General features: G+C 39.8%; 1 protein-coding gene across 4 annotated transcripts in view; it reads left to right on the top strand.

The window, feature by feature from the left end:
• Positions 1–18297, top strand: part of LOC124605110 (protein LSM14 homolog A) — a 157418-nt gene extending 139121 nt beyond the window's left edge. For 2 of the 4 annotated variants that reach the window (XM_047136562.1, XM_047136565.1), the window contains exons 8-10: positions 8777–8960; positions 16811–17070; positions 17187–18297. In XM_047136562.1, the coding sequence (XP_046992518.1) occupies positions 8777–8960; positions 16811–17070; positions 17187–17194 (452 nt within the window). In that variant the 3' untranslated portion in view covers positions 17195–18297. The remainder of the gene's footprint in view (positions 1–8776; positions 8961–16810; positions 17071–17186) is intronic. The other 2 variants (XM_047136563.1, XM_047136564.1) reach the window with 2 other exon arrangements.
• Positions 18298–18620: the final 323 nt, after the last annotated feature.

Genomic DNA, 18620 nt, shown 5'->3' on the forward strand with positions numbered 1-18620 from the left:
ATTAGATAACGACATTTACATTTTTCATGTAGCAAAACGTTTGACGAACTTTGAGGTAATAAATTGTTTCCCAGAAAGTAAAGCACACCATGTAAAGCTGTAGCAAGATTAGAGAGAGAAAAATGCTAGGAGCTAAGAATTGAAGAAATGTGTACGTTCTTGCTGGTCTCTTGTCTTCATTGGTTTTATGTATCCTATATTTAATTTTGTGTCAAACAAAACAGCAAGTTAATAGCTAATAGGCAATGAAGAGAATTCTTGTTCTCCCAATTACAAATAATCCCATCCACTATTAATTGCTAGATGTTTTAAAGAGGGGGCAGGCTGCCAACCGGCAGACTGGGAGCAGGAAAGGCACCACAGGACATTTCAATTAAACTGTCCTGAATATAGTTTGATGGCATCCATTACAAAATATACACGTTTCAATTCCACAGAGCGCGAAATACAGTGACGTGCCGTAGAAGAATGCTGTATGAAGAGGCATGGCACTGCACTGAACTGCCCTTTGGCACACTTAAGACGAAATAACATCTTAAATTTCCTTAAACACATGTTTTATGTTTCAGACTTTTCAAAAAGATGTGCACTACAAGATGAACATATTTTTGAAAATTCGATTTTATGTAGTATTGGCCCGGTTAACAAATATTGTAGGTCCGGGGGCTGTTGCACAGAGCAGTCTGAGTTATAGTGGGTAGTCTCCACGTGGCCCATATTTACATTTAGTGATTTTGCTGTTTCCCGTTGGTTTACTCTCATGTCAAATGAAAACAAAATGGATATCTGTAGCCGGGAGCTAACAAGTGAATTAAAATACGTTCACATAATTACAGAAGGCTGAAATATGTTACTAGTTTCAGATTTTGTTTCCACCTTTGACAGTCAAGCATTAATCACCTTGCAGAAACATGTTCTTTTTGTCTGCTAAAGAAATTTGACTTTTATTAACCTTTTCCACAGAGGCAGTCCATATATTTCAAACAAATTGTTTATTCCACAGTACTGGCTAGTTTCAACTGTTCACTGCATTTGAAGTGCACATTTTCATCTTCTAGAATGTGCACTTTAAGTATGAACTTGAAATGTGTACATTTTAGTACAGTTCACTCAATTCCAATGCTCTTGAAGTATCCTCTGATGTCGTGTTTCTTTTAAAACATAATGTATGATATTTTAATATTTTACACGTATGTACTTACGGGCTTCCTATGTCATGACAGCTTCGCAAGCGTGGTGCCGCCTGTTATCTGTGCTGTCTGGCAATTGCTGGAACTAACCTATTTCTAACAGGTCGCGGGAAAATATTGCGAATGGTGGTTTGGAAAGCGTTACTTTCAAAGTACTTATCCTTCCACATAAGTTGAACTATGTGCAAGAATGTACCATGAATTTATTAAATGAGAGAGTGTTTGACTCTCATTTAAAAGTCAACTCTTTGATGACGAGCCATTAATAATTATATCGAACCCTGAAGATCGGACATTTACGTCATTATTAAAAATTTTACTGCCACATTTGTGTGATTGATCTTAAGTGTAATGCGCAAAAAAGATCGACATTATATGGCAAAGCTTAGCTTCTTTTGCAGCGTATTAACCTTACAGACCAGCATTTGAAAGATTTGCTTTTATTGTAGCAACACTGTGTATATTAATTTAAACTATTAACTTTCCCTGTTTGTTCATGCTACTTAACAGTGATGTTGCTGTTGGCTGACTACAATGTGTCCTATGCTCTTAATATCCGCTGCCATCAGCTGGTGAGATCACGTGACATGAGCTACGACTGGCTTACAAAAGTGCATTGCAATCTCGATTTCAGTGATTTTGGAAGTAACATGTGGTGTTTGGTGGAATTCCAATGTATACTTTCGTAATACAAAAACACGCAGCGTACATGTTGCTGCACATCAGATATTTCCTAAACGTGCCTTTTCCCCTCCCGAGTTTCGTTTTCTGAAGTGCTGGGAAATTCTACGCCCATGTATTAAACCATAATCATTCAAAGGATTGATAAGTATTGCAGTTCTGAGGGAAAAATATTGTCGCTTAACACGGAAAAAGTGTTTTTTCACCTGGGAGAAAGTATATTTTTAATGGGAAAATCTGGGAATTTTTTTTCCTTGTCCGTGTATACACCCTGTTAAACACATTCATTTTGCCCAGAATCTTTCACTCACTCTCCTTCCCTTGTTAAAGGAGTAAGCAATCTCAAGTGCGTCTGTCTTTACTGGCTCTCTTAAAATAATTCTGTTTACTGACTATCAGTTCACAGCTTGCTGTCATATCTGGTAAGTATGAAGATTTTGCTTTAATTTACCACCACTCCCTGCTCCATTTTAAACATTCAGCAGTTGATAAAACATGAGAAGCTGAGAAAGGATACAATGTAAGATGCAACAGCTCAGTAGAAATCATTCCTGTCTGCTTCCCTTGATAGGTGCATTTATCATTTAGTTTTGATTTGTTTATGGGCATATTTCAATTATTATTTAGTGTCTACCCTATTTTATTGTTGCATACATGCAACACAGTTGCAGTAAAGTTGAGAAAATAAGTAAGTTTTTTGGATTCACACTAAAGATAAAAGCAATGGGAGGGTTGAGGGTAAAACTAGAGAGAGAGAGAGAGAGAGAGAGAGAGAGAGAGAGAGAGGCTTCATTAAAGTGAGCAGTTTCAAAAGGGCATATGTTCCAGTAGTCGTGCACGGATGAGTCTTGCACAGAACAGATCAGTGCAATGCGGCATTAGGCGACAACCCCCCAGAGGGCTCAAGACTCCTCAGTGAATATGTGCATGACGAGCATGGAGGAAGTAATTTTTGCTCCCATTCAGGCTGTTTGACCTCAACTTGCCAAATCTTTCCTGCAGTGTGGCTCGACTGGGGAATACTTTTAGTGCCTACTGCCTGTAATGTTAACAATTACCTGTGTACATTACCAGTATGGACTCCCTATGCATTACACAGCCAATGCAATAGCCAGACATGGTGGTGTCATTATGTGCCTTTCAATTTGGACCCTTTAAAAGTGTAGGAATCACACTGATGAGCCTGAACTGCCAGCTCCCCATACCTCCCAAGAAGTAAATGGCTGCCTCCTTGGGGCATTAAGACTCCTGGCAGTGGCCATTGTGCCAGACATTTGCTGTGACTGGGTGGTGCTCATGGGGAGAGCTATTGATTGAAATAGGTGGCACTGGATGTTCAGTGTACAAAATGTATCAAATTGCAATAATGGCCATTTTGATGTGGCTGTCTTGTCACAAAATTAGGACACTTCAATGGGGACACCCATAATCACAGTGCACCCCATTCCCTCTGGGAAAGTATCCCTTGTCTGGTAGGAAATTTGTAATAGAATGACCATGAGCTTTCTCTTTTAAATCATGGCACTTTACTCACTTCGTGCTACCTATGGGTCCTTTCCATCTACCTACCTAACAGTCTCTTCTCCCATTCTCATGGCTTTGCTACATCTGTCTCTATATGACAATCTTTGCTAGTTTCTGGTGATGGTGTTGCTTCCTTTCCACTGTCTGACGGACAGATGACCACATTGGGTACATAGGAGAGCCAACTCGCAATAGTATGCCTCTACTGTTACCTCCGCCCCCACTTGTCACACTATCGATAAGGTTATGCAAGATTTCAAATTCAAACTACTATGCTGCTGGAATTGCTTTTCCCCTTTCTACAGGTCCCCTCCATTGCCAGCTCCATGGTGGACCAAGATGTTAAACTTCTTCTCTAGGAGCGTATGTATCTTCATCCCAGTTGTGGGTATTGCACACCTCGCTTGGCTTGTACTAAAGATCCAAAACTCTACTGGATCTCACCTTTCAGGATGGTATCTGTACTGATAACTCTTGTTGAATGTCTGAAGACCTACATTGCAAAGGCGTCGGTCTCACATGACACCAAAGGCGTCGGTCTCACATGACACCAAAGGCGTCGGTCTCACATGACACCAAAGGCGTCGGTCCACCATTGCGAAGTTTGATTAACCACTGGTGCCTTGTGGACTTCTCCTGTGGTCTCTTCACCGAAGTGGGGGACCTTCCCTCTTCAGATTATGAAAACTATTCCCCATGTAGGCAATTAACGTTCGACAATTTCCTGATCATCGAACTTATCCTTCCCTTCTTATGTAAAAGGACATAGACCACCTGACATCTGCCCTCAGGTGGAATTGCACCTCACAGTCCTCGGCCAGGGCATAATCGTACCCATGTTAGAATGTAATTCCAGTGTTTTGTTGCACACCTTGCTTGGTTCGTACCAAGACCAAGGATTAGGACGATCTGTTCCAGGGACATAAAATGTCACTCCCATAATCTACCACCATTTGTTGCTTCATTCTTAAGGAGTATAAGGTTGCTGCAATCTTTTACGCTGATAGTTCTAAAGCCTGGCTATGACAGGTTATGCTTTTCATTTCACGCTGGTCAGAAACTCGTGAAAGAACCCTCCATTTTGTTACGCTGGCCTCCCTTGATGCCTTTTTAATACTTTGTCATTGGCCTGGAGACTGTTGACCAAGTCACTAACGTTTCGCTTTTTACTGTGTGATACTTACTATTCAAGACCCCTCTGAACTTAATCATGTGTGTCATCAGGTAGGATTTCTTTTGCTCCAGTCATGTGCATTTCCAAGGGAATGAACTGGATGACTATTATGTTAGAGAGACGATTACTTACACCCCCACTCCCACCAGTACATTGCCTCTGCATTGATCATACTAGAAGTAGTCATAGTTCAATTCTAGGTAACAAGGCATCCCCACATTGTGCTTGAGAAACCTAACTGGCCCCCTCCTCCAGGTTCTGTGCTAAGCATCATTTTCCAAAAGGATTGACTCTCATGTTGGCTGGCAAGTCATGAAAATTGAACTGTTCTTAGATTTATCAGACAGTGGCTTTTATTCTCAGACGCAGTTTTTTTAACTACCTTTGGGGCAGTGGCATAGTGGTTTGTATTCGCAGCATTTTGGTCACGTAACATTCAATCCTGCCTCCTTCGCTGGAAGTGTCATCCCTCATTTCTTCAATTCAAATTGCTTACAGGCAGTTTGCTTCAATTTTCTACACACCCTGTTTCTTGTTTTACGCCCTCCTCCTCCTCCACAACTGCCTCCTCCTCCTCCTCCTCCTCCTCCTCCACAACTGCCGCCTCCTCCTCCTCCTCCACCACAACTGCCGCCTCCTCCTCCTCCTCCTCCTCCACCACCACCACAACTGCCGCCTCCTCCTCCTCCTCCTCCTCCTCCTCCACAACTGCCGCCTCCTCCTCCTCCACCACAACTGCCGCCTCCTCCTCCTCCTCCTCCTCCTCCTCCTCCACAACTGCCGCCTCCTCCTCCTCCTCCTCCTCCTCCTCCACAACTGCCGCCTCCTCCTCCTCCTCCTCCTCCTCCTCCTCCTCCACAACTGCCGCCTCCTCCTCCTCCTCCTCCTCCTCCTCCTCCTCCTCCTCCACAACTGCCGCCTCCTCCTCCTCCTCCTCCTCCTCCTCCTCCTCCACAACTGCCGCCTCCTCCTCCTCCTCCTCCTCCTCCTCCTCCTCCACAACTGCCGCCTCCTCCTCCTCCTCCTCCTCCTCCTCCTCCTCCTCCTCCTCCACAACTGCCGCCGCCTCCTCCTCCTCCTCCACAACTGCCTCCTCCTCCTCCTCCTCCTCCACAACTGCCTCCTCCTCCTCCTCCTCCTCCACAACTGCCTCCTCCTCCTCCTCCTCCTCCACAACTGCCTCCTCCTCCTCCTCCTCCTCCTCCTCCTCCACAACTGCCTCCTCATCCTCCTCCTCCTCCTCCTCCACAACTGCCTCCTCATCCTCCTCCTCCTCCTCCTCCTCCACAACTGCCTCCTCATCCTCCTCATCCTCCTCCTCCTCCACAACTGCCTCCTCATCCTCCTCCTCCTCCTCCTCCTCCACAACTGCCTCCTCATCCTCCTCCTCCTCCTCCTCCTCCACAACTGCCTCCTCATCCTCCTCCTCCTCCTCCTCCTCCACAACTGCCTCCTCATCCTCCTCCTCCTCCTCCTCCTCCACAACTGCCTCCTCATCCTCCTCCTCCTCCTCCTCCTCCACAACTGCCTCCTCATCCTCCTCCTCCACAACTGCCTCCTCATCCTCCTCCGCAACTGCCAATGTGTGTCATTAACTTGTTTTATTATTGACAATCCACCTGATGTCCATTATATTTTCAACCTCTTCCCTTTTACTTCAATGGATTTCATGCACTCTTTACTCTGCAGCTCTCTTCAACCTTAATTGGTAGGCAGGGGTCGAATATAGGTCGGGTTTCTCATGCCTCACTTAGCTGTGAGAGACCATTTGTTTGCTCTAGTCTACATACTGACTCAATCTGCAACATCTGTATTGCCTTCAGGACCACACTTCCACCACTGCTTCATACTTTCTCATATGACCACATAGCCTTTGAACATCGAGATGAAAGAACCCTTGTCTGAAAGACTGAACCGTTGTTTCATCCCTTACCTTCAACTAAACAATCAAATCATTATGTACATATATTAGCAGGCATCTGAGTGAGAATATTACTATTGGGTTGTCTCATAAGTTCATTTGCTTTGTATTATGTTGCAGTCACAAAAATGTCCTAGAACCTAACTCTCCACAGCACAGCTACAACAGATCATTCGAGACCTGTCTGCTTACTCACATCACACCTAAGGTCTTGCACAATGTAACTACATAAAGTAGATTGGTTTTGTAAACAAACCAACACCATTGTTATAGACAATATGTTGCCATTTCTCAGGGAGCTTTTAAACGTCATTCTTTCAAAATGTGTGTGTCCTTCAAGGTGACGTGTTTACCATTTAGGAAGTACTGTCAGGAGCAGAAAAGATGACTGGGATGGGGCAGTGTCTGGTGAGTACAATTTTTGGGGTAGCACATTCCACTCAAAAGAATGCAGGTCACTATAGAGGTGTGTGGTGTGGTGTTGTGTTAAGGACATAACGTTTAAAGTCCGGTCATTTATCAGTGGCTGCCTTGAGACGATAAAATTGTGAACTGTGTTTCTTGGAAGTGATCATCTCATTCGGAACAAGTTCAAAGTACAGGATGCCCCCACAATCTCGCCAGATGGATGGCAAATCTTACCTCAGGTGCAGTCCTGAATTAGGAACTGATAGTGGTGGCTGCCCTGTTTTGTGCCTTGATTTACTCATCTGAACAGTGTTGTACATAATCCACTTCCCATCACCAGTTACCAGGTGTTCAGGGAAAGAAGCATTCTGATTGTCTCCTTAAGGAGTTGCAGATAACACACACTAAATCAAATTCGCTTCACTCGGTTCACGAGAAACCCATACATTGCAAGTATTTATGTAACCCAGCTTCCTGAAATTCCTGGCTACAGTAGCAAGAGTGAAAGAGTTTCACTGCCAACGCCCATGCTGTCATTCATGGAGCATTGTCATGTCATTAAGCTGTACCATGTCCGTAACCACTGACCATCCAAATAGAGGTTTGTCTGTTTAGGGGGAAATTACCAGCTCGAAATTGACTGTACCACGTTTGGCATGATTGAGCTGTTACTGCATTGTTCCTGTATACAGCACAAATCATCTTCTGGCATTGTAGACAGTTTTCCTCTTATGATAGTAAAACAACATAAGATGTTGGGAATTTTATCCTTCTTGCTTACCATAGCTTGTAAACACCATCACGCTGTTCCATTGAATGTCAGGCCTACACACAAACGGACATATCCAGTGCCAAGTCAGGATGTGGACCTCTATGCTGTAGGGGCAGTTAGGCAGCTGTTATCCTGGGGGCACAGCAGGTGCAGGGTGTTTTGGCACTACAGATGGTACGTGTGAGTGACTCAACCCAGCATACGAGCTGTGAGGTTTGGGTAGGAGAGAAATGAAATCTTCAGAATTTTAATATTAATGATAAAACGAAAAATTAAGACTCTCCAAGGGAAAGAAGCTGAAGAAAATTACAGTGAAAGGGATGTAAGCTAATGAACTCAACAGTGAAACTTTACAATACCTGAATTCCACTTTGTTTTCTGAATTTGGGGAGGAATGTTGGCAAGATATTTTATTTCACTAATATGGTAAAAATAAATTAATTTAGTATTGCAGGAGCAAATTTTAAGGTTTTTAGAATAATGAAATTGATATGGCTACTGAGAAATTTACAGTATTGTTACTGTGAGTTCAGTATATAAGTTGAATTAAGAAAAAGGGAAGTTAGTGTTTGCTTCAATTACTTCTTGCACTTTGCCCCCATACAAAAATTATGGACCTAAACTTAGGCGAAATGAGCATGGGAAGAGTAAAATGTGTGTTCTGTTCAGAATTAACACGCATTAAACTGGCTTTTAAAGATATACTATGCTCATGTAATAAAAATTGCTGGAAGAGTTTGATAGGTACTACATACTTTTCATTGCTGATGCCTGACAAAAGATCCATTTACAGGATGCCACTATTGTTGTAGTTTTGTCTAGTTTTATTAAATATTTAGATGCTTCTTAGCTATTTTTCTTCAGTTGAATTTATTTATGCTGTATACTTTATTTCATGTAACAAAAAGCTTGTATTCAGTTCTCTTGTTTGTTAAAATTAGTTCTTAGATATGCCTGTGAATGCTTTGTTTTGTGTGTGTGTTTTTCTTATTTTTAAAATTTTGAAATGCTTTGCTTAACTGTGATAGTTTCAGAACCAACTAAGAGTGTGACAGGTAGTGTTCTGTAGAAAAATCTGCTGAAATATGAAATTGTAAATGTTACAGCAGATACAGAACCTGTCATTGCAGGTGATGGAAAAGCGAATGGTGATGCAGAAAAGAAAGATGATTCTGGAAATGAGACTGGAATTGGTGAAGGTGAGACTGAAGAAGAACATGAAGTGTATTATGACCGATCAAAGTCTTTCTTCGACAATATAAGCTGTGAAGCAGTAGAGAGAAGTAAAGGGTAAGTTCATCTACATCTACATCCATACTCCGCAAGCCACCTGACTGTGTGTGGCGGAGGGTAACAGATTAACTATAGGCAGTTCTACAAGTAACATTATCAGGTTTAAAATGATACTTGCTCTCGGTATAGTCCAGAGGCAATCAGCCATGGAGCTTTTACAATGACCTCTCTGGCAAAATGCCACATTTGCCTTTCTTCAGGTAGCTCTTGAATATGAAACACATTCTAATAGATATCTTCCTTAAAACCTAGTAGGACAATTTGGAGAACCTGATTATCAGTGCAAGGGAGAAATTTCTTAAATTACTTCTACAATTTTTCAGGAGCAACCAAAAACATGTAGTGCTCAAAAACAGGCTAAAGAGTGGAGTGTTTGCATCTACAGCAGCAGAATGCTTAAAGAATTAACATTGCTGTTTATATGCCCTTTTGTAACATTCCTCCCTCTCCATATGTAAATCCCTAAATATTACATTCATGCAGCAATGTTCAGTTAGAAAGCTAACACCGGTCTAAAGTGCCACATCTACTACTACTACTACTACTACTACTACTACATGTATGATCACTTCAAAAGACAAGTGAAGATCCATTACATTTATTAAATATTCCATTCCTCTCTCCATTTCTTAATTGAAGTTGCAATTTTCCTGCACATTTATAAGATCAACTTAGGTGATGTAGTTCTGTACACATTGTCAACACTGAAATGTAGAATCTTGTTTTCTGCATAAGTCATGAGATACAATTTATGAAAATGTTGTAACTGGTAGAATGTTTCCTAAACTAGTTCTGGCTTTCTCAAAGAGTCTACATTAAAATTAAACTCTACAAGCCACAGCACGCAGGAAAATTGTGAAGAACCTGTAAATATACAATTGAGATAATCTGGACTAGAATTTTGCACAGCTTTTGTTCTGTTCTACAGTAACAGAATACCTGAGGAGTTAGTCTGATACTTCACATTCCATTCCTTTCATATTAGTTGCCTGCTTATAAACACCCCACTCTCAATACTTCTGGTGCAGTCTTCTTCCACCTCTGCTGTCTACTTCCAGTGCAGTTGATAAAAGTTTAATTTTTACATATTGTTTTTGCAATCTGCAAATGATTGTCAGAATTTCATTAATATAAAACGTACTGATATTCATATTGAGAAAAATGTCCATAACTACAACAACTCATTATACGGTCTTCTATATTGATACAAAAATTGTAAGAGAGAAGACCACTAGCCGGACAGTGTCGAGTCATTGATGGGCACATAAAAAAGATAAAGAAAACAAACAGGTTTAGGAATAAATCCTTTGTCGAGCTAGAGTACAGGTATGTACATTTGCAGCTGGATGCTAGGTGCTGGGATTGCAGTCCAGCGGTTTGGATGGGGTGAGGGATGGGGATGGAGGCAAGGGAGGGATCGAGGTGACTAGCTAGTGACCTGGAGTGAGGCAGCTGGTTTGCTGGCTGGGAATGTGGGAGGGAGTGATGGCATGTGTGTGGGTGAGGCATATGGTACACAGGTACTTGAGCCAGTGGGGAGTGGCACAGTATGGTGACATGATCCCATTCCACAATTCACTATAACCTGCAATCTCTTCTGGAATCCTTAGGCCCATTCCAGAACCTCTCCCAACTCCGTCTCCTCAGCCCAACGACACCCTGCACACCGACCTTCTGCATGGGCCCCAAAATCCACTAAGTCAACAGTCCTAGATACACAATTCTAACTGTGTATTGTGCTCCCACTGAAAGAATTTCCACTCCTATTGACCAACTACTGCAAGAAGTTGCCTGAAACTGCTGTCGGACACTACCTCTCTCAATGCCCTCCAGACTCCAAACCGATTACTTCATTCCTCACACACCTTACGAAGCTATATACTGTCCTCCTCCTCCTCCTACTACTACTACTACTACTACTACTACTACTACTACTCCATTGTACTCTGAATCAAATTGACTTCAAAATTTGCCAAATACGCAGCAATAGTGTACATTTCTGCAGGAGGTAAGTGTAGACAGGAGCCAGTGGTGTACTTCAGTGTTTCACACAGCAATGTTGTCGATGCTCACTGTGAGGTATGATGTAAAATATATGGGGTGTTCAGCTGCTGTTTCCACACAGCCCATGCGATAGTAACAGGCAGACAATGTGTTTTTGTAACAAAAGAAATTCTAATAGTCCCATGTTAGTATAGAAGTGAAATCTGCTATGTGTAAAAATAGAATCGCAACATACATGGAAGAAACTATGAAGATAGTTCAACCGTGCCCTATTAGGATGACGGCGAAGACAATTAACAAGAGTGGTTCTACAGGTGACAGGCTAAACAAGAGGGAGTGAAGATAAAAATTAATGTAAACTATTTATTTTTCTCCTTTTATTATCAAAACATAGATAACCAATAAATGGCCTAATTTTAGAATAGGTGTAATGGTAACTTTTTAGGCAGATAGCTTAAGTCAATAAAAGATTGTAATTTTGATTAGTCAGAATGTTAAATTTTTCTGAAGGAGTCTCCTCAGAAAAGGGAAGTTGTCCTATATTCAGGATCACCTTATACTCTGGTAAATACAGTACCTTGGCCAGTATTGTGAAGGTGTCAAGGGGACCATCATACAGATGCTACACCCCATACTTAACTCTGCACCTCTAACACAGTGGAATCTTATCTACAGACAGCTCAGATGAAAACAGAAGCATGTGGTCTGACCAGTAAAAAGTCTTGTTCTTACTATAGTTATTGAGCACATTTTGTTTTACAGTTGGCAGCATCAGCTTCGTCTAACGTATCACAAGTTTTGTTGAAAAGGCCTCCTTCAGTCTGAAATCTGCATATGTAACAGTATTGTACTACTTCTGCTCTGTAGACATAAATATTTTTATTGGTTTTTACAATGATTAAAATTAGCTCCTAAAGAAAGAAGATATGATGAACATACTCTAATAAAAGAATATTATATGAATCTTGGGTATCAATTTATGTTGATTGAAAAAGTAATTATTTGATTCCTACAGTGTGTTGTTTCATAATGTCTTGTAATGACACACTGCAGCTCATCTTCAATTGAAAACTAAACGTAAAGCTTTTGTTGGGAAAAATATTCTTTAAATCACATGAAATTAGACTCCATTAGGTCCTTCAAACACGAGTTGCTAAATAATCATACTAAGTTCTCTTACAACAGGAAAACAAAGCTACCTGCTGTTGGTGAGATGTTAATCAAACCTTCCATTCTTTGAAAATATAATGAAAGCAGACGAGAGCTCTTCCAAACAACAGTATACAATGTAGGTTTGAAGAAATGGCCCAGAATGTGCAAGAGTTGCTAGTTAAGACTGAGGTCTGTTTCTTGCTTTGCAGTGTGACAGTTCTACTGACAGCTCAATGACTTCATTTCATAGTATAATGCCAATTTGTGGACAAGAAGAAAACGGTGGAAGGACTATAGTTTCCTAAAAACTTAAAAGCAACATCAGAAGGTTTTGATCTATTTCCTATTGTTAATGATTTTTTTGTTAAAAATAGTTTCTTTTTGGACAGAGTTAGGAGAATTTACACTGATGGAGTACCAACTGTTATTCACATCTATTACCAAGCTCACTCATAACAATTAACGTGCATACACCTGTTAATGAAATAAGAGGCTGCAGTCCAATTGAAATGTGATTAGAGTGCTGAAAAGAATAGGGCTTGGAAGAGTTTTGGGCCAGTTTCCTTTGTATTTATCCAGGAGTGGCAAAGGAATCCTTACAGTTCTCATCTGCATTCCTATGGAAGCCTAGATTCTTCACACCAGCCATCATGAAAGCAAAACACTGCAGTCAGCTGAAATCGGAGTGACATTAGTTGTTTCAACTGGTTGGAAACCAAACTTTCAGGAGCTGCTTAAAGAAAGTTTAAACTGTCTCACTTATACAAACTTTTTGTGACTTTTATCAGATAAAAAACTGAGTTGTGTTAGTGATTAAAAATAAGATTATGTATTTTAAGTAAGATGTAAAGACAATTCTATTCTGACTCGAAAGTTGTTTGAAACACTAGGGTTTTGTATTACTCTATATTTGATAACGCCCTTTTACTGAAATGTGGATTTCAGATTATTGTCAATAGTTTCTTTGAAAGAAGCAACTTGTAACTTCATTTCTTTAAGCCCCTCAATCCAGTCATTCAAAAGTTACTGCATTGGGTTCAGATCTGGACTCTTGGGGAGCCAGTTTGTGGCAGGAATATTATTGTCCACAAACTGTTACCTCACAGATGCTGCTTCAACAGGGCGCATGCTCATGCAGTTGTGTCTGAACTGTTCTAGATTGTGTGCAGTATACAGTGTTGTATAATGTGATTGTATCCTTTCACATTCAGTGTTCCCTTAAGCGCAACAAAAGAACCACACCCTGACTGCAAGAAACACTCCATACTGTAACATATTCACCTCATGTACTGCACTGTTTGCACTACACATGACGGGAGGTAATATTGTCCAGGCATTTGCCAAACTTGAACCCTTTCGTTCCCGCAGTTTATAATGTCATTTATCACTCCAGATAACTTTCTTGGAATCATTCACTGTCGCTCTTGACACTAATTAAACTGGGTTTACATGCCCTGGGAAATCTGGGAGAAAACTGGGAAAACCCTCTTCAACTTATTAAAATTCTGGGAATTTTTTGGTGTTTGAGTTTTTGGTTATTTTTTTATTTTGACTGGTAAAAACTGATACTCTAACAAAGAATATTACTGTATCCCACTACTGCAGAATAATACTTCAGCAATATAACATAAACCAGAGAGAAAACAAAATAAAACCTAATTTGCAAAGGAAATGTGCCATTTACAACAAAAACAGTGCACACATAAGCTTCTGCCAACAGCAAAATGTGTCAAAGGCTTTATGATGAAGACAGTACAATGCCTCGTAACAGCAACCTCCTCCTGAGGAGTGTGACATAACAATTGTTCACATTAGGTTTTTCAGCTGTTACCAGTGGGCTTATGCGTATGCGTAGATGTGTATGAGCAGTACCTTCTCCTGTTCCTGGTTACTTGAAGTGTGGCTATTAACTGTATTGCCAGTAGCAATAAGCTGCCAGATACAACCCGGAAAACTTTTCTTGGTTCACCCAACCTGCCAGACCCGCGCATACGCAGAGCAGTCAGAGTTGTAGTGGGAAGGGGGTACAGTCTCCACATGATGAGTATTCACGTTTAGCGATTTTTGCTGTTTCCTCTTTATTTAAAACCTCTCACATCAAATGAAAACAAAATGTATTTCTGTTGCTGGGCACTAGCAAGTGATTTAAAATACATTCACATAATTACAAAAGGCTAAAATTTGTTTCTTGGTTTTATTTTATTTCCACATTTTTTGACACTCGAGCATTAATTGCCTTGCAGAACAGAGAGGTTATTTTTGTCGGTTTGCTAAATAAATTTGACTTCTACTGATCTTTCCTGTTGAGGCAGTCAGTTTATTTGAAACGAAGTTTACTACTCCACACTAATGGCCATTTTCAATGGTTCGCTGAATTTTAAGTGCAAACTTTCTTTTTGTGGCACATACAGATTTATGCTATAATAAAGAACCAACATTAGATAATAGAGTACTGATACTCAAAGTAATTTTACATCCCAAAAACCACACTGAAAAGCTTACTATCTGGTTGAAGCCTACTTCGTAGTGAATTGGGACATATAAATGTGCACTTCAAACTGAATTATGCATTTTAGTGTGGTTTATGAAATTATGATGCTCTTGGAGTAGCCTCTAATGTCATTTCTATTTTATGACATAATGTAAGAGCTCTTACTACTTCATATGTACAAACATACAGAGTAACATCATCGTACCTGCATGTGTGCAGTAATGTCTGGTATGTGCTGCAGTCTGGCAAATTCTGAAATGAACCTATTTCTAACAGGTTGGAGGAAATGTTGTGAATGGTGGTTTGAAAAGCCTTACTTAAATTTCATTTTATGCAAGATGAAATATGTTAAGTGTGAGAAGGTGTGCTGAATTTGTTAAATCACAATTTGTTTCACTCTGACATAAAATTTTGAGGACCAGCCACTTAGAAAAATTTAGAGCCCAGAAGACCAGACATTTGTCATTACTTAAGATTTTACTTGCACATTTGCGTGACTTATTGTCAAGCATAACACATGCAAAAATGACCAACATTATATATGAAAGCTGAGCTTAATTTAAACCATTAACTTTCCCTATTTTTGTGTTAACACTACTTAAGTGATTATACTATTTGGCTGAGATCATGTGTTCTATGCTCTGAATGTCTGCTGTCATTGGCTGGCAAGATCACATGACATGAGCTATGATTGGCTCACAAAAGCACATTGCAACCTCGATTTCAGTGCTTCGGAAACTAATGTGCTGTGTTTCCTGGAATTGGAAGATATAATTTCATAATACGAAAACGTGCAGCGTACATTTTGCTGCAAATCAAAGATCTTTCCAAAATGTCCTTTTCTTTGTTTCCGCATTGCAAAATGCAGGGAAGTTACACGCCAGTGTATAGAACATTAACCATTCAATGATTGACAAGTTCTACAGTCCCGAGTGAAAGTATGCTGTCACTGAACACAGAGAAAATGTGTTTTCACTGTGGAAAAGGTGTATTTTTACACAGGAAATCCTGTAAAAATTTAGACCTTTTTTTTCCTTGTCGGCTTACACGCCGTACAGACTAAAGAAATGTGTAACGTACAGAAGAATTACTTGATCATTGTACCAGATTTGTTGTAACTCCCCATGCACAGTTACTAGCTGGACTGTTAGTAGCCCTTCGGAAGTAGGCTGATTCCGTCCACTAACTTCATGCAGGTTTTTACAAGCACCCTCAGCAATGCTTAACAGTCCCTGTCCATCAGTACATGAAGCCTGCTTGGTCTTTGTTTAGCTGTGTTTTTCTTTACTTTCACACTTAAGTGAAATCGCCAATTGTTCACTTGGACAGCTTTTGAAGGATTAAAACATCCCTGACGGATTTGTTACTCATGTGACACAGCAACCAGTCCACCTTCGAAGTCTCAGAGCTCTCTTACTGGAAACATTCAGCTGTTACTGCTGCTCTGCTGCCAGCACAATAGTCTCACATCTTTCTATACAGACAGATCTATTTCTTCTGATATCAGATACTTTTCATCAGATAGTGTGTGTTAATAAACTGATCACAGTAGTGAATGAGGTCAGGTATATCAGTGAATTTGGGTAAAATGAAGTGGATCTCCTTACCAGTTAACTTAATTCTGCACTTAATCATATTCTCACTAGAGTAAGTTACAATAAGGTTTCATGGCCAATGGCCTATACATATTCTTCGACAATAATGTTCGAATGAAAGAGATAAAAAAATTAAATGTCGGAAACAGAAGGTGGTGAGGTAGGAGGGATACTTTCAGAAGAGATTCTAATAACCCTGTCGCGAAAGACAATGAGTCTTGCATCAAAATAAAGTGTGTTAACATTTTGATGAGATTATGGATTAACTTCTGGCTAGGACTTTCCATCAGGAAACAAAACTGAAATACTGCTGTATATGTATAAAAGTAAAACTGACACGAACCCAGCTTTAGGGATTAAAAGCTCCTCGGTCGGGAAAGAGAGGATAGATTGGGAAATGTTAAAGTGCAGGCCACTCTGATGCAAAGATAAATGACCCACCTTTAGTGAGTATGAGGTTAGTATTTCTTCTTTTAGGCTGTCTGATGTCATGGCAACATTTATTGAACTGTTGTGAAATGGAATAGCTGTGTGAGTGTTGCTTGCCCAGCAAGTAAGTCTCAATTACATCTGTGTTGCTAAATTTGCAAAAAAAATTGTTTCAGGCGTTCACAAAGAACAGATTGGAGGACAGAACGTAAGCTGAACTCTGAAACATTTGGAGTAGCATCAGCACGCAGAGGTGGATTTAGAGGTCGTGGTTATTACAACAGAGGTGGTTACAGAGGTCAGTACCGCAACAACTTCAGAGGCCAAGGATCTGGGATACTAGGAGCTAACCGCAATAGGAACAGCTCAACCAACATGCAACAGACACCAGCTCCAATTGCAAATAGTACACCTCCCAGAGCAGTTACTGTCCAAAGTAAGTAGTAATTTGTAACTTAACATTGTATGAAGAGCATGTGGTTGTCGACTAAATTCATTCTATTTGAGTTCTTTACTCAGTGTCAAATATTTTAAAAAATTGTTCTTTTCCAGGTAACTAAAACTGCGAAGACTTAACCCTTGTTTGAAGCCAGAGGTGGCTCAGCAGTCTGCACTGAAGCAGTGAATAAAATGAAATTAAGCATTTAAATAAGACTGCGGAAAGAAATTTATTTAGTTGTTAAATACATGACCATTCTATTGTATTAAAGACACTAGCATGGATTGCCTTTGATTAAGAACTGACAACTTGTAAAATTATTTTTAATTTTTGTTTTGTCACTAAAAATAGATGTACCTCAATGTTTGCAGAACAGTAATTTGTTTAAACATTTGAGTGTCACAAGAATACACACTTCAGAATTTCTGTGGCAGGTCAGTTCTGATTATGAAGTAAAAATTATGCAAGTACTGTGAATTTAAGGGAGACGAAAGATTTTCTTTCTGAAAGTTGGGAGTTTTGCTGTCAACTCGTGTATTTTTGTAATAAATTTTTTCAAATGGAGGATTGATAAATGGTGCTTGTAAGAAATCTCAACTTTAATTAGTAAGTGGATTAAAATGTCAGATTAACAAGAGGTTTTACTTAATGTTGTGGTGAAAGTACAATCCAAGAGAAGATATTTAGTTTCTGTACCTTTATGTGGTGATAGTTTGGACATGTATTCACATTTTCTTTGCTGCATGAATGCTAACTTTTTGTTTGAAATGTGTGTGATGCACACACATTTGAGCCTGCAATGCATAGAAGTTAATATCATTTCCTCCGTTTCTCCCCATCTTAAAATTAGTTTCAAGTGTTGTGAAGTGAAAAAGTTGGAACAGGCTCTTGTCTATCAACTTTCAAAACACATGAACTGACTATATTTGACTTTTTTTTTTCTGTGATAAATTGACTCGCTGTGTGCGCTCATTGCTTACACTACTTAAGAATGTTGTTTTTTGATGTGATACTAAACTAGTAACATTTAATTAAAATGTTGCCAGACGATGTTACAAACTTTTAAGGTGTAAGTGTGTTCTAAATACATTTAGTTTTTATTTCTGTTTTTTAGTGTAAAATGTACTACAGGTGTAAGAGAAACTTTTGTTACACAATATCATGATATGTACATCATGTCAAAGAGCAAATAATTATTACTGCTGGTCAAGCAGATACATCTTATTTTCAGTTCAAATTTGTTCAATATCCAGATACATAGTTTTCGTCCATGAGAACTATTTTCCCACAATAAACCTGTGAGTGAAAACAAAATTTTAAATCATCTCAATCTGCACATGGCACTCTGAAGGAAGCAACGTAAGTTTTATGTGAGATTAAACCCAGTTTGAATCAAAGGAGATAATAAAGTTAATGTAGTTGCTGTTTTTACTGGTGAAATAGGCCTACTGGTTGATAGGTACATACCTTAAAGATCAATACAAAACTGTTGTTCTCGTTGCTGCTGTGACAGAAATTTTCAAAAAATGTCAAAATTCACATTATTT

The sequence above is a fragment of the Schistocerca americana genome, chromosome 3 (assembly GCF_021461395.2).
Source record: "Schistocerca americana isolate TAMUIC-IGC-003095 chromosome 3, iqSchAmer2.1, whole genome shotgun sequence".
Taxonomy (NCBI): domain Eukaryota; kingdom Metazoa; phylum Arthropoda; class Insecta; order Orthoptera; family Acrididae; genus Schistocerca; species Schistocerca americana.